This window comes from Triticum dicoccoides, chromosome 6B (assembly GCF_002162155.2).
Source record: "Triticum dicoccoides isolate Atlit2015 ecotype Zavitan chromosome 6B, WEW_v2.0, whole genome shotgun sequence".
NCBI lineage: Eukaryota > Viridiplantae > Streptophyta > Magnoliopsida > Poales > Poaceae > Triticum > Triticum dicoccoides.
The window spans coordinates 493097076-493118276 of NC_041391.1; the positions used below are offsets into that span (position 1 = coordinate 493097076).

Below are 21201 nucleotides of genomic sequence, written 5' to 3' on the forward strand. Positions count from 1 at the left end.
CTTAGGTCTTCATGAGCAAGCAAGTTGGATGCACACCTGTCGGTGTCAAAACCGGCGGATCTCGGGTAGGGGGTCCCGATCTGTGCGTCTTAGGCTGATGGTAACAGGAAGCAAGGGACACAATGTTTACCCAGGTTCGGGCCCTCTCGATGGAGGTAAAACCCTACTTCCTGCTTGATTAACATTGAAGATATGTGGAATACAAGAGTAGATCTACCACAAGATCGTAGAGGCTAAACCCTAAGAGCTAGCCTATGATGGTACGATCGTAATTGTGATCGGCCTTCTAAGGACCATGCTCTCCGGCTTATATAGACACCAGAGAGCTAGGGTTTACATGCAGTCGGTTACAAGGAAGGAAACATAATATCCGGATTGCCAAGCTTGTCTTCCACGCAAAGGAGAGTCCCATCCGGACACAAGCCGAAGTCTTGAGTCTTGTATCTTGACGCTTCTATAGTCCGGACGATGTATATAGTCCGGCTGTCCGGATACCCCCTTATCCAGGACTCCCTTAGTAGCCCTTAAACCATGCTTCAATGACGATGAGTCCGGCGTGCAGTATTGTCTTCGACATTGCAAGGTGGGTTCCTCCTCCGAATACTCCAAGGTAATTATCGAACACGTAATCTGTGTCCGGATCTGCAAAATGATCTTCACATACCACCATAGAGAGAATGATACTTCAGCCGACAACTTTTTAGACGATGGGATATGTTATTACGGTCAGGTTATTATCTGAACTGTTTTTCCCACAACCAGCCATAGCATATACTGCGAGGCGGTTTCCTGAGCACGTCTTGTCGAAGCGAAGATCGTGTCCCCTTATCACGGGATTCTCATCAATACGGGTATGGGTAATCCAACTATACTACTAATCACGGCGAGCGGGAGGCGAGCTGGTTCCACCAGGCAAGTGGGGAGGCGCAAAAAGCTCTTACCTTCTCTTATAAAGAGATAGGGCATCTTCCTCTTTTACCCACGCCTTCTCCTTCCGCTAACTCACTCCCCTCTGCTCGAGCCCTAACACCCGAGCGCCTTTATTTTCCATCGAAGAGAGGGTTTCCAAAGATGTCTGGATCCGGAGCAGGAGGCAAATGGATGGCCTCTACCGTCCGGGAGAAGGATATCAAGAAGCTCCGGGAAGCCGGGTATCTGGACAAGGAGATTGGCCACCGTCTCCCACCGGCGGGACATGTTGTCCCTACTACGGAGCCCCACGAGAGAGTCATGTTCCTTCCCCATTTTGTCTGCGGGCTCGGGTTTCCCCTCCACCCATTTGTACGTGGAGTCATGTATTACTATGAGGTTGATTTTCATGATCTTTCCCCCAACTCTTTTCTCAATATCTCAACGTTCATCATCGCATGCGAGGCTTTCCTCCGGATTCCGCCTCACTTCAGCCTGTGGTTGAAGATTTTCAATGTGAAGCCCAAGGTGGTGAGTGGCGAACACGCCGAGTGAGGTGGCGCCATGGTGAGCAAGATGCCCAAGGTCGTTTGGCCGAAGGGCACTTTTAACGACTCCGTTAAGGAATGACAGCAGTAGTGGTTTTATATCACCGAACCACGCGGTGAAGAATGGGCAGCAGCTCCTGAGTTCAGATCCGGAGCTCCGCTGCGGCTTACGTCCTGGCCCAAGAAGGGCCCGAACTGGTGCTCGTCCGATGAGCTGTCACTGCTCCTGACACGTGTTCGGAATATGGTCGACAAGGACGTCAAGCTTGTTGACGTGGTCCAGGTGATGCTAGTTCGCCTGGTTCTCCCTTGCCAGTGTTGAGCCTGTACTTCATGGGAATTCGACCCATCCGAGCACCAAACCCTCCGGGAGCTCCATGATTCCTCCCACGAGGATATCTGGAAGGTGCTCTTTAAGTCCAGCAAATCATGGCCAGACTCTTCTGAGGACCGGGGGTATCAATTATCCCATTCTGCAAGCCCGGTAAGTTATAGCCACGCCCTGTCCGTCCAGGCTTCAGCCGGCATATCATAAGGGGGGCATTTTAATCGTGCTTGATTGTGGCTTTAGGGATGGATAAAAAGGGTGGAGCGGATACAATGTCCGACCCCACTGCCGGAGGAACCGACCGGACCTCTTCTGACGAAGATGTTGGTCCCTGCACCTTACAAGGCGCCCAAGAAGGAGGCCCCCAAGTAGGTCAAGAAGACCCGGAGTGGCCTCCGTTGTCACGAGGCTCCGGACACCCGGTCCGAAGGCTCTAGAGACGCTCCTTCTTTCGAAGACGAAGAGGAGGAGGCGGAGGAGGACGAGCCTCGCTCTGCCGGCAGGAAGAAATGTGCAACTTCCTCGTCCCTAGAGGCCGAGTCGCCCAAGAGAAGGTGAGGTTCCCCTCCAGAGGCATCCACCCCGGCTGTTGATAACAGCCCGGAGTGGGATCCCGAGGCCCAGCCCCTGGGAAAATCGTAAGTAACCGAAATCTGAATACGCCTATGTATCCAGGGTTGTCCGGGTATTGTAGTTTTAACTGTCGCCATATCTCACATAGCCCGGCAAGGTCTCCTGCCAGATAATCCTCATCGGAGGATTCATTGAGCTCGAATGTTGTGGCGAGCGAGACGCCTCCGGGGATTCCTTTTTCGAAGTCCGGGCGCGACACCGAGGTGTCGTCTCAAAGAGACTCGGGACTAGATAAAGTTTTGGAGGCCCCTAAGGTTACAGGATCGGGCCAGCGGCCATCCTCCATGGAGGGAGGTTTGCCTACTCCGTCGGCCACCTTAGTATACACTGAGCTGTCGGGCGGTCTGTTGACAGCATTAAAGAATGCGACCGTCGTTGATGAACATCGGACCCTTATGGGTACGGTGGTTAGAAAGATTCAGGCTGCCGAAAGTGGGCTGAATGAGTCCTGTCTTGGCCTTATAAAGGCCTTTGAGGTATGGTTTCTAAGGAACCTTTAAAGAATTAGTATGATATGAGGAGTAGCCCCTGATACACTGTCCGGAAAAAAAGAAAGCCGGGCAGGGGATCAAATCCTCAGTTGTAATGGGAACTTTTAATGTTGTATACCCATGTTTTTGAAAACAAGCGTCTGTGGAGAGGACGACCGCTCCTGATGCGGAAGTGTCCAAGATGAAAGAGAGCCTGAGATGGGCCGAAGAAGAACTTGGCCGTGTGAAGAAGCAATTGGAGGATAGGCAAGGTATGTTTGGACATTGTCTTGCGTTGGACACAAATCAATAAGTGTGCCTATTTGAAAAGTATTGATGTTATGCGCCCTAGGAGCGGGTGCCGAATATGAGGCGCTGAAGAAAGCGGCGGCTGATGCCCAAGAGAAGGCTGCCGCCGAACAGGCTCTGCGTGAAAAACACGAGGCCAGGGTCGTCATAGCTGAGCGGGAGCTTCAAGATGCTGTGACGAAAAGCGAGAGCTTGGAGCAGAGTTTAGTAGGGAAAGAATCCGAACTCGCCCAAGCTCTCCAAGCCGCAGAAGATGCTTGGGAAGAAGCCCAAGGTGCTGTACGGGACATTCAGGAGGCCCGAAAAGTTGCGGCTGGTAAGGCATGTTGTATCTATGGCCATTATGAATTTATAATATGGAGAACTCTAAGCGGCAAGCTGAATTCTTGATTTTGCAGGGGCGTTTGCGGATCTGCCTCGTAGCATATCAGATGCGGCCCAATTTTACCGGTCCGAGGAGAAGGAGTCTGCGGGGAGGAACTTCTGGTCGCAGTATCTAGCATCGGACTATCCGGTGCCTTTTATCGATCAGCTGAAGCAGTTGGTCGAACTACACCAGGCGGCCGAACTAGCCATGAAGGACTTGGTCATCCGGCTGTGGCCTGCAGAGCGAATTCCAAGCAGTTTCTTCGGACTCGTCAAGCGGATTGTGGGCGCCTGTCCTCGGCTTGATATTATCAAGCAATCAGTCTGTATAGAAGGTGCGCGAATGGCGCTTGCCCATGCAAAAGTACATTGGGGGAAGCTTGACGCAGAAAAGCTGATAACTGAGGGGCCACCAGAGGGTAAGGAGCATTGCAAGCCCGAACTGTATTATGAAGGTGTAATGAAGGGTGCCCTCCTGGCGGCGGACAAGTGCGCCAAAGACATTATATTTCCCTAAGGGCATTTTTGCCATCGTTTGTAATATGGGATAATGGCACTTTTATTATATGTTGCCTATTTGGTTTGAACATGTGTTCTTCCTTTGCGGCTGTTTATTGTATATAAATTCTAAGAGTTGGCCAGTCGTCGGCTTCAGCCCCCACGAGAGAAGTACGGGGGTGTTTGGGGTATTTATGAACACTCTTTATCCCATTGTTGGGTCCTTATAAGGAGGCGTTTCTCACCACGAACCAGGCAATCGGACTATAGGGCTTTACTACTCTCACTTAGCCATAGGAATACGAATATGGTCGGCGCAGCCCCTAGTGTCCGGAAGGCCGGACTAGGGGCTCTATTGGCGCCTGATCGGTAGAACGATCCGTCACAATCTGCATTTTATAGTGGCGTTATGCGGAATGAATCTTTAAGTATTTTGCAACCTCTCGAACAGCTGACCAGCTCTCGCCGCATCATGACAGTCGGTTTTCGGCTTTCTCTACTGAGGTGCTCATTCGGCAGATCCGGGACACAATCGCAGTAGTTCTCCCAGTGCTACCTTAGCCGACGGAACGGAACATAAGGTATCAAAACATGGGAGCCGTGCAAACCCAACCAATGACCCAAGACATGATTCGGAGTTGATGCATATAGTGCTATAAGTTCGGGGTGCCGAGCGACTGAGAAGGTGGTCAGACTTTATTGCCGTACTGTGGAGCCCCTGGCATAACCGGGCGTAACACGAAACGTGGCTGCCAGTTTTATGGCAAAGAGGCGTCGATGATAAACGACGACCGGTGCATGTTTAGTGAAGTCTACACATTGCAGTAATATGATATGTCCATGCATATGAATGCGATTTATGATTATGAAAAAGAGATAGTTTTCTGGCGGAACCTGTGGTGGCCGGACTGGAGGGGGCTGTGAATGGATCGAAAGTGAATCCGAACTGCCGTCTACCTGCATGGTCCTGTCCTTGTGTGTCCGGGCCGACTTCCCGCCACCAAACCTGTTCTGCATAAGAGTTAGTTTGTGAAGGTAAGTGAGCGGAGGGCGCCGAACGTCCTCTTGTGGTTGGTCCAAAGGTTCCTGATCAGACCATGGTGACCCCAGCTGCCATTCGAGAAGCAGACCGGACTCCTCAGTTGGTGTTCGGATAGTTGGCTGTCATATCAAAATATTGACAGGCATGCGCGACTTGGTACTCTTGCAGCTGTATGATCCCCGCTTCTGAGGGACGGGTTTGGCTCTGCACGCAGGCGTGAGCGTATTACCGGTGCTGGCCTGATGATTTACCACGTGGAATCTAGCCAACATGGTTCATCTTGTTAGCATACTGTGTGATACCGTATAGGGGGAATGCGCCGATGGCGCAACCTTATTTGGTTATCTGAAAACAACCGTTAGGGCGGCGGGCCAATGATCCTGGCCTTTGTGCCTGGCACCTTGTAGAGGGTGTTTATTTGTACGCTCGCTTGGGCGGGCTTTTATTGTTTGAGGAGCCCCTGGACTATTAGGTCTGGGGGTATGCAATTGAATTGCTGTGGTTTGTATGGTAGGGGGAGATCGGCCATACTGTTGTGCTGGGGCGGCTTTTGACTAAGCGCCTCCCCTCAATGTTTCCGGCACACGCCCAATTGCTTCACTTTGGAAATCCGACATTCTCTATTAGTATGTTTTGCCGTTCTTTTGGGAGTACCGTGAATTTCGCACGGCTGATCGAGTTTGTGGCTTGGGCCGAATAGGCTTGAGCTGTTCCTTGTCCGTTGACCGGACTGGGATTTGCTGAACTTAATACCAGTTTCCCTGATTTGCCGTTTGTGACCATTGCACCGGGGCTTGAGGCTGCTTCTTCGTGTATCCTTCTTGCTGGTTTGGACCGTAGTGGTGTGCGGACGTCGGGTTGTGTGCCTTTGATTTTCCTGCTTAGGTTGAGGTAGCCAGTTTTGCCGCGTGTGCCCTTTGTTAGGGCGGTCAAGTCCGTACTTCTCGGTGGCTAGGATTTTGGTCCACCGTTCTATTAGCAAATCCTGTTCGGCCTTAAGCTGCTCTTGCTTCCTTTGCAGACTCTTTGCAGTGGCTATGAGTCGTTGCCTAAAGCGAACTTTTTCCACTGGGTCTTCAGGCACGCCGAATTCGTCATTGTCGAGGTTTACCTCGTCTTCGGAGGGGGGTGTATAGTTGTTCCTCTCCAAGTATCCCACCGTGGCTTGTACGGCCTGCTTGATGGTCGGCTGATCCGGACTGTATTCCTCTTCGGTACTATCCGGATCATCTCCGGGACCGGTATTGATGTGGCGGGGCTTGGAGTGGCGTCGGAGACGCCCATATTTTGCTTTTCCTCCCGAGGGGTTGTCCTCCACTGCCTCGTCGCCGTTGGTTTCTTTCGGAGTGTCCACCATGTATATATCGTTTGAAGAGGTGGCTGTCCACCGCCCTGTGAGCGGTGGCTCCTGTATGTCTCCTGCATCGTCGTCCATACCGTCGATGTCTTTGAAGTCAAAGTCGAGCACGTCGGTTAAATCATCAATCGTGGCGACAAAGTGGGTGATGGGTGGGCAGCGAATCCCTTCGTCACCTACTTCCCACTCAAGCCGGACATAGTTCGGCCCGGAGCCTCCTGACAAAGAGAGAGACTTCAATGAGTTTAGCATGTCACAAAGGGCGAGTGCTGAAAGATGTCCACAGCGGTAAACTCCATTACTGGAGCCCAGCCTAGCTCGGCTAGCTGGCTCGAGAGTGAGCGGACCAGGACCAACAGCCGGATATGAGTCCGGGGGCCCAGGGTTATAGGTCTCCATAGAGGTGAGACCCACATTCGGCTCCACCGCCGATAAGTGTGCGGCCTGCGGGGCGGGGTCCAGCCCTCCGTCCATAGGCAACGCAACCTGCCCTGGATTTAGTTCCAAGGCTGCTTCGAGGATGATGTCCCGGGCACTATCCGACAACAGGTCTAGGCCGTGCTCGTCGTGGCTGTCCGACGCTCCTGGCGCAGGCTCAGAGATACCTCTCCGTGACCATAATCATTAACTTCCTCTCTAGCCGGTGCAGGCACCACAGAAACATCTTCCTGTGCTGCACTACTCTCCGGTTCAAGAGGGGGTTGTTGAAATATGCCCTAGAGGCAATAATAAAATAGTTATTATTATATTTCCTTGTTCATGATAATCGTTTATTATCCATGCTATAATTGTATTGATAGGAAACTCAGATACATGTGTGAATACATAGACCACAACATGTCCCTAGTGAGCCTCTAGTTGACTAGCTCGCTGATCAATAGATGGTTATGGTTTCCTGACCAAGAACATTGGATGTCATTGATAACGATATCACATCATTACGAGAATGATGTGATGGACAAGACCCAATCCTAAGCATAGCAAAAGGTCGTGTAGTTCGTTTGCTAGAGCTTTTCTAATCTCAAGTATCTTTCCTTAGACCATGAGATTGTGCAACTCTCGGATGCCATAGGAATGCTTTGGGTGTATCAAACATCACAACGTAACTGGGTGACCATAAAGGTGCACTACGGGTATCTCCAAAAGTGTCTGTTGGGTTGGCACGAATCGAGACTGGGATTTGTCACTCCGTATGACAGAGAGGTATCTCTGGGCCCACTCGGTAATGCATCGTCATAATGAGCTCAATGTGACTAAGGAGTTGGCCAAGGGATCATGTGTTACGGAACGAGTAAAGAGACTTGCCGGTAACGAGATTGAACGAGGTACGGGAATACTGACGATCGAATCTCAGGAAAGTAACATACCGATCGACAAAGGGAATTGTATACGGGATTGATTGAATCCCCGACATCGTGGTTCATCCAATGAGATCATTGTGGAACATGTGCGAGCCAATATGGGTATCCAGATCCCGCTATTGGTTATTGGCCGGAGAGATGTCTCGGTCATGTCTGCATGGTTCCGAACTCGTAGGGTCTACACACTTAAGGTCCGGCGACGCTAGAGTTGAAATTGTATGTGGTTGCTGAAAGTTGTTCAGAGTCCCGGATGAGATCCCGGATGTCACGAGGAGTTCCGAAATGGTTCAGAGGTGAATATTTATATATGGGAAGTCCAATTTCAGTCGCCAGAAGGTTTCGGGGTTATCAATATTGTACCGGGACCACCGAAAGGTGTTCCGGGGTCCACCGGGTGGGTCCACCTACCCCGGGGGGCAGGTGGTCTGAATATGGGTGAGAACCAGCCCCCTAGTGGGCTGGTGCGCCCCCAAGGGCCCAAGGTGCCTAGGGTTGGAAACCCTATGGGGTGGGGGCGCTTCCCACCTGCTTGGGGGGCAAGTCTCCCCCCTTGGCCACCGCCCCCCTCTAGATGCATCTAGGGGGGCCGACCCCTCTTCCCTTTCCCCTATAAATAGTGACGGGGTGGGAGGGCAGCCGCACCCCTTCTCCTGGCGCAACCCTTCCCCCCTTCCAACTCCTCCTCCTCCTCCTCCTTTGAGCTTGGCGAAGCTCTTCCAGAGAACCACGAGCTCCACCACCACGCCGTCGTGCTACCGGAGTTCTCCCTCAACTTCTCCTCTCCCCTTGCTGGATCAAGAAGGAGGAGACATCCCAGGGCTGTACGTGTGTTGAGCGCGGAGGCGCCGTCTGTTCGGCGCTTGGATTGGATCTTCTGCGATTTGAATCACCGCGAGTATGAATCCATCAACAACGTTCTTGTAACACTTCCGCTTAGCAATCTTCAAGGGTAAGAAGATGCTCTCTCTCTCTCTCTCTCTCTCTCTCTCTCTCTCTCTCTCTCTCTCTCTCTCTCTCTCTCTTTGCTAGCATCTCTTAGATTGATCTTGGTGACACGTAGGAATTATTTTTAATTATTACTACGTTCCCCAACATCATGGAACTCCTGGACTCTGGAGGAATGCCTTGTGTGCCATCAAATGTCACAACATAACTGCGTGATCATAAATGTGCTCTACAGGTATCTTCGAAGGTGTCTATTGAGTTGGCATGGATCGAGACTGGGATTTGTCACTCCGTATGACAGAGAGGTATCTCTGGGCCCTCTTAGTAATACAGCATCACAAGAAGTTTGCAAGCAAAGTGAGTAAGGAGTTAGTTACAGGATGATGTATTATGGAACACATAAAGAGACTTGTCGGTAATGAGATTGAACTAGGTATGGAGATACCGACGATCGAATCTCGGGCAAGTAACATACCGATAGACAAAGGGAACTACGTATGTTGTCATAAAGGTTCAACTGATAAAGATCTTTGTAGAATATGTAGGAACCAATATGGGCATCCAGGTCCCGCTATTGGTTATTGACTGGAGAAGCATCTCGTTCATGTCTATATCATTCGCGAACCCGTAGGGTCTGCACACTTAACGTTCGTTGACGATATAGTATTATATGAGTTATGTATGTTGGTGACCGAATGTTGTTCGGAGTCCTCGATAAGATCACGGATATGACGAGGAGCTCCCGAATAGTCCAGAGGTAAAAATTGATATACGTGATAATTGTGTTTGGTCTCCAGAAGGGTTCCAGAATTCACCGGAAGGGATTTCAGATGTTTCCTGAAATGTTCGGGTATGAGAACACTTTATTTGGGCCAAGGGGTAAAACCCACGGGGCTTTAGGAAGGTGCAAAAGGTAGTTTCACGGAGGCCAAGGGGCCAGACGCGAGGGACCCTGGCATCTGGGGCTAGACACCAAGGACCCTGGCGTCTAGGTCTTGGAGTCCGAGAAGGACTCTTGCCTTGGGGGCTACACCGACTTTGAGGAGGCTCTTTCTCCAAGAAACGGCCCCAAGGCCCAAGCCGTGTGCCGGCAACCCCGCCCCCTCTAGTTTATCATCCGTCTAGTTTCCGTTGTGCTTGGCGAAGCCCTGTGAAGATTATTCTTCACCACCACCATCACCATGTCGTCGTGCAGTCGGAACTCATCTACTACTTCGCCCCTCTTGCTGGATCAAGAAGGCGAGGACGTCATCGAGCTGAACGTGTGCTGAACACGGAGGTGTCGTATGTTCAGTACTTGACCAGGACGGATCGTGAAGGTGTACGACTACATCAACCTATTGATAAACGCTTTTGATTAGCGATCTTCAAGGGTATGAAGATGCTCTCCCCCTCCCGTAGCTATGCATCTCCATGGATAGATCTTGCGTGTGCATAGAATTTTTTTGTTTTCCATGCAACATTCCCCAACAGTGGTATCAGAGTCAGGTCTATGCGTAGATGATATGCACGAGTAGAACACAAAGGAGTTGTGAGCGGTGATGTTCGTAGTGCTTACCACCAACGTCTTATTTTAAGTCGGCGGTATTGTGGGATGAAGCGGCCCAGACCAACCTTACATGTCCACGTACATGAGACCGGTTCCACCGACTGATGCAACTTGTTTTGCATAAGGTGGCTGGTGGGTGTCTGTTTCTCTCACTTTATTTGAATCAAATTTGACTATGGCCGGTCCTTACAGAAGGTTAAAACAGCAAACTTGATAATAACCGTTGTGGTTTTGCGTAGGTTAGAATGGTTCTTGCTAGTTACCCATAGCAGCCACGTAAAACTTGCAACAACAAAGTAAAAGACGTCTAACTCGTTTTTCCAGGGTATGTTGTGATGTGATATAGTCAAGACGTGATTTGATATATGATGTTGTATGAGATGATCATGTTTTGTAATATCGACAACCGGCAGGAGCCTTAGGGTTGTCTTCTAATCATTGTATGACCTGTGTGTTAATCATTAAGCGCCATATAATTTCTTTACTTTATTGCTAAGCGTTAGCAATAGTTGTAGAAGCAATAGTTGGCGAGACGACCCTGAGGCAACGATGGAGATCAAGGTGTCATGCAGGTGACGATGGAGATCATGACGTTGCTTTGGAGATGGAGATCAAAAGCACAAGATGATGATGGTCATATCATGTCACATATTTTGATTGCATGTGATGTTTATCCTTTATGCATCTTATTTTGCTTAAAACGACGATAGCATTATAAGATGATCGCTTCACTTAATTTCAAGATAAAAGTGTTCTCCCCGAGTATGCACCGTGTTGGAAATATGCCCTAGAGGCAATAATAAATTGATTGTTATTATATTTCCTTGTTCATGATAATCGTTTATTATCCATGCTAGAATTGTATTGATAGGAAACTCAGATACATGTGTGGATACATAGACAACACCATGTCCCTAGTAAGCCTCTAGTTGACTAGCTCGTTAATCAATAGATGGTTACGGTTTCCTGACCATGGACATTGGATGTCGTTGATAACGGGATCACATCATTAGGAGAATGATGTGATGGACAAGACCCAATCCTAAGCCTAGCACAAGATCATGTAGTTCGTATGCTAAAGCTTTTCTAATGTCAAGTATCATTTCCTTAGACCATGAGATTGTGCAACTCCCGGATACCGTAGGAGTGCTTTGGGTGTGCCAAACGTCACAACGTAACTGGGTGGCTATAAAGGTACACTACGGGTATCTCTGAAAGTGTCTGTTGGGTTGGCACGAATCGAGATTGGGATTTTGTCACTCCGTGTAAACGGAGAGGTATCTCTGGGCCCACTCGGTAGGACATCATCATAATGTGCACAATGTGACCAAGGGGTTGATCACGGGATGATGTGTTACGGAACGAGTAAAGAGACTTGCCGGTAACGAGATTGAACAAGGTATCGGTATACCGACGTGATCTTGACGTGAGCACATGCCTTGACGTGATCTTGAAGGTGTTCAAGATGGATCAGTCAAAGAAGGAGTTCTTGCCTGAGTTGTAAGGTATGAAGTTAAGACTTAAAGCTCGACCATGGCAGAATAGAGAGAAAGGAACGAAGGTCGTCCCCTATGCTTAAGACATAGGCTCTACAGTATGCTATGCTGTGTACCGCACCTGAAGTGTGCTTTACCATGAGTCAGTCAAGGGGTACAAGAGTGATCCAAGAATGGATCACAGGACAGCGGTCAAAGTTATCCTTAGTAACTAGTGGACTAAGGAATTTTCTCAATTATGGAGGTGGTAAAAGAGTTCGTCGTAAAGGGTTACGTCGATGCAAGCTTAACACCTATCCGGATAGCTCTGAGTAGAGATACCGGATACGTATAATGGAGCAACAATTTAGAATAGCTCCAAGTAGAACAGTTATTTGGAATAGCTCCAAATAGAACGTGGTAGCTGCATCTAGGAGATGACATAGAGATTTGTAAAGAACACACGGATCTGAAAGGTTCAGACCCGTTGACTATAACCTCTCTCACAAGCATAACATGATCAAACCCAGAACTCATCGAGTGTTAATCACATGGTAAATGTGAACTAGATTATTGACTCTAGTAAACTCTTTGGGTGTTAGTCACATGGGGATGTGACCTTGAGTGTTAATCACATATCGATGTGAACTAGATTATTGACTCTAGTGCAAGTGGGAGACTGTTGGAAATATGCCCTAGAGGCAATAATAAATTGATTATTATTATATTTCCTTGTTCATGATAATCGTTTATTATCCATGCTAGAATTGTATTGATAGGAAACTCAGATACATGTGTGGATACATAGACAACACCATGTCCCTAGTAAGCCTCTAGTTGACTAGCTCGTTAATCAATAGATGGTTACGGTTTCCTGACCATGGACATTGGATGTCGTTGATAACAGGATCACATCATTAGGAGAATGATGTGATGGACAAGACCCAATCCTAAGCCTAGCACAAGATCATGTAGTTCGTATGGTAAAGCTTTTCTAATGTCAAGTATCATTTCCTTAGACCATGAGATTGTGCAACTCCCGGATACCGTAGGAGTGCTTTGGGTGTGCCAAACGTCACAACGTAACTGGGTGGCTATAAAGGTACACTACGGGTATCTCTGAAAGTGTCTGTTGGGTTGGCACGAATCGAGATTGGGATTTTGTCACTCCGTGTAAACGGAGAGGTATCTCTGGGCCCACTCGGTAGGACATCATCATAATGTGCACAATGTGACCAAGGGGTTGATCACGGGATGATGTGTTACGGAACGAGTAAAGAGACTTGCCGGTAACGAGATTGAACAAGGTATCGGTATACCGACGATCGAATCTCGGGCAAGTACCATACCGCTAGACAAAGGGAATTGTATACGGGATTGATTGAGTCCTTGACATCGTGGTTCATCCGATGACATCATCGTGGAACATGTGGGAGCCAACATGGGTATCCAGATCCCGCTGTTGGTTATTGACCGGAGAACATCTCGGTCATGACTACATGTCTCCCGAACCCGTAGGGTCTACACACTTAAGGTTCGATGACGCTAGGGTTATAAAGGAAGTTTGTATGTGGTTACCGAATGTTGTTCGGAGTCCCGGATGAGATCCCGGACGTCACGAGGAGTTCCGGAATGGTCCGGAGGTAAATATTTATATATAGGAAGTCCTGTTTCGGCCATCGGGACAAGTTTCGGGGTCATCGGTATTGTACCGGGACCATCGGAAGGGTCCCGGGGGGCCCATCGGGTGGGGCCACCTGCCCCGGGGGGCCACATGGGCTGTAGGGGGTGCGCCTTGGCCTACATGGGCCAAGGGCACCAGCCCCTAGAGGCCCATGCGCCAAGATATAGGAAAAAGGGGAGAGTCCTAAAGGGGGAAGGCACCTCCGAGGTGCCTTGGGGAGGATGGACTCCTCCCCCCCTCTTAGCCGCACCCCTTCCTTGGAGGAAGGGGCAAGGCTGCGCCTCCCCCCTCTCCCCTGCCCCTATATATAGTGGAGGGGAGGGAGGGCATCCATACCTGAGCCCTTGGCGCCTCCCTCCCTCCCGTGACACCTCCTCCTCTCCCGTAGGTGCTTGGCGAAGCCCTGCAGGATTGCCACGCTCCTCCATCACCACCACGCCGTTGTGCTGCTGCTGGATGGAGTCTTCCTCAACCTCTCCCTCTCTCCTTGCCGGATCAAGGCGTGGGAGACATCGTCGAGCTGTACGTGTGTTGAACGCGGAGGTGCCGTCCGTTCGGCACTAGGATCATCGGTGATCTGAATCACGACGAGTACGACTCCATCAACCCCGTTCACTTGAACGCTTCCGCTTAGCGATCTACAAGGGTATGTAGATGCACTCTCCTTCCCCTCGTTGCTAGTCTCTCCATAGATAGATCTTGGTGACACGTAGGAAAATTTTGAATTTCTGCTACGTTCCCCAACACACCGTTGCTAAAGTTCGTCGTTTCGAAGCATCTCGTGATGATCAGGTGTGATAGACTCTACGATGACATACAACAAGTGTAAGGCAGTTTTGCGCAAGCAGAATACTTAGGTTAAACTTGACGAGTGTAGCATGTACAGACATGTACAGTCATATAGTAGATATGATCAACATGAAGATGTTCATCATTGAAGACTACTTCATCTCACTGATGATCAGACATGGTTAGTTTATATGGATCATGTACCATTTAGATAACTTGAGGGTATTAATTTAAGTGGGAGTTCATTAGTAATTTGATTAATTGAACTTAATTTATCATGAACTTAGTACTGATAGTATTTGCAAATCTATCTTGTTGATAAATGGCATGTGCTACTATTCCGTTGAATTTTAATGCGTTCATAGAGAAAGCTAAGTTGAAAGATAATGGTAGCAATTACACGGATCGGGTCCGTAACTTGAGAATTATCCTCATTGCTGCATAAAAGAATTATGTCCTTGATACACCGCTAGGTGATAGAACTGCTACAGGAGCTGACGCAGGCGTTGTGAACGTCTGACAGGATCGATCTGATGACTACTCGATAGTTCAGTGTGCCATGCTTTACGGCTTTGAACCGAGACTTCAATAGCATTTTGAACGCCATGGAGCATACAAGATGTTCCAAGAGCTAAAATTGATATTTCAAGCTGATGCTTGGGTTGAGAGATATGAAGTCTCTAACAAGTTCTTTAATTGTAAGATGGAGGAGAACAGTTCTGTCGGTGAACACGTAATTAGAATGTCTGGGTACCACAACCACTTGACTCTGCTAGGAATTAAGCTTCCCGATGAGTGTGTTATTGATAGAGTTCTTTAATCACTGCCACCAAGCTATAAAGGCTTCATGATGAACTATAATATGCAAGAGATGACGAAGACGATTCCCGAGCTCTTCGCGATGCTGAAATCGGTGGAGGTAGAAAATGAAGAAGGGTTCTCATGTCACCTTTCTTTTCAGCTCCCCTTCATCCAACCTTCCTTGTATGATAATAAATCAACTTAATTTAGTTATCTTCTAAACCAGTTCCACTATAATTACTTACCAAACTTTGGATCAAATATAAGGTAATTCATTGGCAGAATCCGATGATCATTTATTTACACAATTACATTATTAGACAGGTAAATCACAAGCCGACGTACTTCTCTATACTACTTAAAAAGAACGTAAGGTTCTCAATTCACCTTTATTTCCATCACCCCTTCATTCAACCTTACTTGTCTGGCAATAAATCAATTTACTTCAATTATCTTCTGAACCAATTTCACTTTAATTTATTTACCAAACTTCAGATTAAAATATAAGATAATTCATGGGCAGAATTTGATGATCATTTATTTATAGAATTGCATTATTATAGACAGATAAATCACAAACCGACGTACTAGAAAATTTATATCCTGTTGCAATGCATGTACATTGTTCTAGTCAACGACAAATTGTTCTAGTCAACGACAAAAGAAAAATGGTAGTAGTAGTTCTACGAAACCCTAACCGGTAGTCGTCTCGTTTTTGTGTCCTGGGGTTCTCCCACGAAGGCGATGTCACGGGAGATCGATCGAGGAAGACCGGGGCCGCGTCGCCGTTGAACGCACGGTACGCGCAATCAAGGGGTATCTACATCGGCCTCATCTGATATTGCGTGAGTGCCGTGACCGATGACACGCACAACAGTAGCGCAGTTGGACATACGTCCGTCCGCCTCACACGCCTCCTCCGTGGCCTCGCTTTTTGAGTTGTCCGATTTGCCGTCCTACGTATAGCGTCCATGCGTGCATAGCAAGAGCATGGCGCGGGGCCCGTGGAATCTTTACGAGAGCCTGCCTACACGGCTACACCCTACATTCTATAGCATATGACGCTTCTCTGTAACGACCAATAATGCTCTTCTTGCTCGATGCCAATATGTCGTTCCGTCCGTTTTCGCGGTGTATTTCAAAAGATGCATGGGTAGACTTCCGTGTGAGTACATGGTTGTACGTTGCCGTCGGGTAAACTTTATTATTGACTTGCGTCGTACTTAAAGGCAAAACGTATGTACGTGTCCCATTTCGGTTTTCCAAAGGACAACATGGATCGAGCACCACCAAATTGTACAACATGCTGGCTGAATAGCTGAAGGACCAACACAATCAAAGAGTTCACAAACAACACCATAACTCCACAGGCCTGCCAACATGCATGGCTGCCTCGTTTAGTCCTTCAGTTTTAACTGTTGTCAACAGCGGTCTAAAATAACAGTTTGAACAGTCAACACTGCTCACCAGGATCGATCGGCCAGAAATGCCTTGCCGGCCGGCCCACCACAAATTGCACACCAGTGGAGCAGTACTAGTAAATTGGAGGTAATAGCACTACAAGTTCCTAAACTTGCATGTCAGGTGATGGTTTGGTCCTTAAAATTGAAAACGTAGATTATTTCATCCCTCAACTTGTCATGGATGTGCAAATTTAGTCCAGGGCCAATCAAAACTTGCCAAGTGGATGTCAAGTGGCCTGGCTGGTCAGCGCGCGGCATTTTGCACTTAGACCCCTAACTTATGTGCTTCGCTGGCCGCCATGCTGCGCCCCGCTTCAACATCCCGGGCCTCAACCCCTCCGCTGCCGCCGCCAACGCCGCGGGCAAGATCTCCTCCACTTACGGCCTCGGCGAGCCGATGTGCTTCCTCTACATGCACGTGGTCAAGGCGCGGGACCACCCGGCCGTCTCCCCCACCGGCTCCATCGACCCCTTCGTCGAGGTCAAGCTCGGCAACTTCAAGGGCACCACTGCCGTCCTCGCCGGCCACCACAGCCCTTCCTGGCACCAGGTCTTCGCCTTCTCAGCCACGCACCTCCAGTCGCATCTGCTCGAGGTCGCCGTCAAGGCCAAGGATCTCGCCGGCGGCGACGACATGGTCGGCTGCATGGCTTTCGACCTCTCCGAGGTGCCGGTCCGCGTGCCGCCGGACTCCCCGCTGGCCCCTCATTGGTACAGGCTCGAAGGCAAGCCCGGGGAGAAGCTCCACCGCGGCGAGATCATGCAGTTGGTCTGGCTCGGGACCCAGGCCGATGAGGCGTTCCCGGAGGCCTGGCATTCCGATGCGCGTGGGGCGGCTGGTCCGTCGGCCGTCGCCTCCACGCGCGCCAAGGTATACTTCTCGCCCAAGCTCGTGTACCTACGCGTCGCCGCCGTCGGGGCGCAGGACCTAGTGCCCCACGACACGTCGCGCGCCCCATGAACGCATCCGTCAAGCTGCAGCTCGCCGGGCAGGTGCGGCGCACGCGCTCGGGCGGGACGCCGGTGACGCCCAACCCGATGTGGAAAGAGGAGTTCATGTTTGTCGCGTCGGAGCCGTTCGACGAGCCCTTGCTCGTCACCGTGGAAGACCGCGTCGGGCCAGGCCGCTGCGAGCCGCTCGGGCGCATTATGCTGCCCCTCAACGCCGCAATGCCGCGCCATGACCACTTCGGCAAGCCCGTGGAGCCGCGCTGGTACAGCCTTGCGCGCCCCAACGACGAAGGCGAGAAGAAGGAGGGCAAGTTCGCGAGCACGATACAGCTTCGGATGTCGCTGGACTTTGGCTACCATGTTCTTGACGAGTCGACTTACTACAGCAGTGATCTCCAGCCATCATCAAAGCACACCCGGAAGCCGAGCATTGGTATCCTTGAGGTGGGGGTTCTAGATGCACGCAACTTGATTCCCATGAAGGCCAAGGATGGTCGCAGCACTGACGCTTACTGTGTTGCCAAGTATGGTCCGAAATGGGTGCGCACAAGAACTATCATGAACACCCTGAATCCCCAGTGGAATGAGCAGTATACCTGGGAGGTGTTTGATCCTTGCACTGTGATCACAGTGGTGGTGTTTGACAATAGCCAGATTGGGAGCAAGAATGGTGATGCCCGAGATGAAAGTATTGGCAAGGTCAGAATTCGTCTCTCGACACTGGAGAATGACCGGGTGTACACCCATTTCTATCCTTTGCTAGCTCTTAAGCCAAGTGGCCTCAAGAAGACCGGGGAGCTGCATTTGGCTGTGCGGTTTACTTGCACGGCATGGGTGAACATGATGGCAATGTATGGCCGTCCGCTGCTGCCGAAAATGCACTACTCACAACCAATATCAGTGATGCAGTTGGACTACCTGAGGCACCAGGCGATGCAGATTGTTTCGACAAGGCTTAGTCGTGCTGAGCCTCCTCTGCGCAGGGAGGTGGTCGAGTACACGCTCGATGTGGGCTCGCACATGTTCAGTCTCCGGCGCAGCAAGGCCAACTTCTATCGCATCACCTCTTTGTTATGTGGTTTTGCCTCAATGGCCAAGTGGTATGATGGCATCAGGAGCTGGCGAAACCCCATCACAACAATGCTGGTGAACATGTTGTTCCTCATACTGATCTGCTACCTGGAGCTCATCATGCCTATCATCTTCCTCTACATGTTTATGATCAGACTGTGGAACTATCACTTCCGGTCAAGGCACCCACCACACATGGATACCAAGCTATCGCAAGTAAACTGCGGGTTGATTCGTCACAAAGGCAGGGGGCTAAGTGCAAAATGCCGGGCGCTGACCAGCCAGGCCACTTGGCATCCACTTGGCGAGTTTTGATTGGCCCTGGACTAAATTTGCACATCCATGACAAGTTGAGGGATGAAATAGTTCACTTTTTCAACTTCAAGAACCAAACCATCACCTGACATGCAAGTTCAGGGACCCGCAGTGCTATTACCTCGGTAAATTGGCATAGTAGTACTATTAGTACTGGCCAGTACTGACTGCGGCGCTACAAGGCCAGTTGGCAGCAGCATCTCCACCTGCACTGCCATTACCTCGGCAGCAAAGTTTGGAGCATACAAATTGCCGAGCGACAGGAACACTACCAGTACCACAATAAGCATTCGCATCCTACTTTACCACGCCACCACCACCACCCTCACTCAGTCTCAGTCTGCCGAGCGAGCGCCGAGACGAGACAGCAGCACTACAAAACACAACGTCAGCTAGCTTCCGGCCGACTCATGCCGGAGAAGCCTCCGCCGCTCGGGCGCCGTCCGACGGCCTCGGCGAGCTGGGTCCGGTCCCTCCACTGCAAGTCCATGGCGGCCGATGACGTCGCTGCCAACGTCGCGGCACTGCCAAAGAAGTCGCACCTCCTCCTCCGGTCGAGCTGCGCCAGCTCCGGCGACGCCCAAAGGGACGTCTCCTCGTGCAAGCCCAAGCTCAAGTCGAGCTCGAAGACTAGTTCGGCGACCAAGAAGCCCAAGGCGGCGAAGTCGACGTCCGTGCCGCCGTCGCCTCCTCTCAGCCCGCTCGGCCCGCTGCCGGCGCTAACCGAGCTCCCGGCGGGGCACTCCTCGCGGCAGGTGGTCGAGATCATCTTCCTCTCGTCGTGGTCTCCTCTCCCGCCGGCGCCGGCCGCCCATGCCGGCGGCGCGTTCTCGGGGGAGGTGGAGATGCTGTTCCGCGTCCACAACCAGGCGCGCGCCGTGGCGCGCTTCGAGGACTACCGCGCCGCCGTGCGCGCCCGGGCCGGCGGCGCCTCCCGCAGCGCCGCCGACGGCAACGAGATGATGCGCTTCTCCCCGGCCCCGCCGCACGGGTGCTCCTCCTCGGACAGCGCGTCCCTGCGCGTCGTCCGGACCTTCGACGGCAGCGGCGGCGCGCACGCCAGCGGGCGCGGGCCGCAGACCGGCCGGCGGGCCATGTTCCTGTGCAGGGTGATCGCCGGGCGGGTGGCGGAGGGGGCATGCTCCGAGGCCGCCGGCAAGGAGTACGACTCCGTCCGCGGCGGCAAGGGCGAGCTGGTGGTGTTCGACCGGCGGGCGGTGCTCCCATGCTTCCTCATCATCTACAAGCTGTAAATAAACAATGCCCAGTCCAGTAACCTCTGCCGCTAATATTGATTTTGGCACTCACTCCCGTGTTAACCATCAACTGCATGCATGTAGTAATAGTTCTGATTCTTGGTAAATCCCCGTCGATCCGATCACGCACCCAGGCGCAGCGGTTAGCAGTTTAAGGCATGTACAGTGCTGTACCACTTGGTGCACCTGTAGTGCTGTACTATGCAAGTGTGTCTATGCTCGCCTTGCGTCCGGGCGCGGGTACGTGCAGCGGGCCACTGTGGCAGTCGCACTGTGGTTGGTTTATTCCCAGGAGTTGTCGTGTTTGATGGGGAGGGGGAGGCTTTTTAGGCTTTCGCCTTGAGGTAAGACAAAGGGAATGGAACGGCCGGCGTCGCGTCGCATCGCATCGCATCGTATCAGTGTCATCAGAAGGGAGCGCGTGTCTGGGAATGGGACGCCGTGCCGCTGAACCGGGAAGGGGATGGACCGATGCACGGCTGATCGGCCTGTGAGTGTGAGCCGGGGCAGGCGCGTTAAAAGGAGGAGGCGTTTGCGTTTGGCACTGCTCGTCTTGTCTTCAATTCAGGCGTCTCTGTTAGGCCAACTCAACCGCACGACCTCAAGCGGACGTCCGGATTGGCCGGATTTTGTCCGTTTGGGACGTCGATGGGTTCGCTCATGTCCGGCTGTGTCCGTTGGGTCGTGTGTGCGCCACCGCACGACCGCACCCCAAATCATGTCCGGGGTGGACGGGAATAAAAAACTGAATGAAATAACTAAAAAAGGAAATAAACGCATTTAAAAAAAATGTAAAACATATATAGGGGTCGGCCACAAAACGACACGGTTTCAACGGCCGCTTAAAAGGCCTAGTTTCATAATTAACATAATAACAAAATACAAAGAAAACTCCTCCTGGGCGCTCCTGCCGCGCCCGTCGGTGCCGTGGCCGTCGCCATCTTCACTGGCCGCCGGTGTCGCCGTCGTCGCTGACGAGGTCGACGTACTCCGGCGGCGTCCAGAGGTGGGGCGGCGGTGCGTGGTAGACGGGGGCGAGCTGGACGACCAGAGGTGCCTGCACCACCTCCTCCCGCGGCGA

General features: G+C 51.0%; 1 protein-coding gene and 1 pseudogene across 1 annotated transcript; both read left to right on the top strand.

Annotated features, from left to right (window-relative positions):
- The first annotated feature begins 15134 nt into the window (after positions 1 to 15134).
- Positions 15135 to 18904, top strand: LOC119325774 (annotated as a pseudogene).
- Positions 18905 to 19041: 137 nt separating this feature from the next.
- Positions 19042 to 20322, top strand: LOC119326416. The gene has a single exon (XM_037600069.1). It carries the CDS (start codon positions 19275 to 19277, stop codon positions 20115 to 20117), a length of 843 nt encoding a protein of 280 aa, XP_037455966.1. The 5' UTR covers positions 19042 to 19274; the 3' UTR covers positions 20118 to 20322.
- The last annotated feature ends 879 nt before the right edge of the window (positions 20323 to 21201 follow it).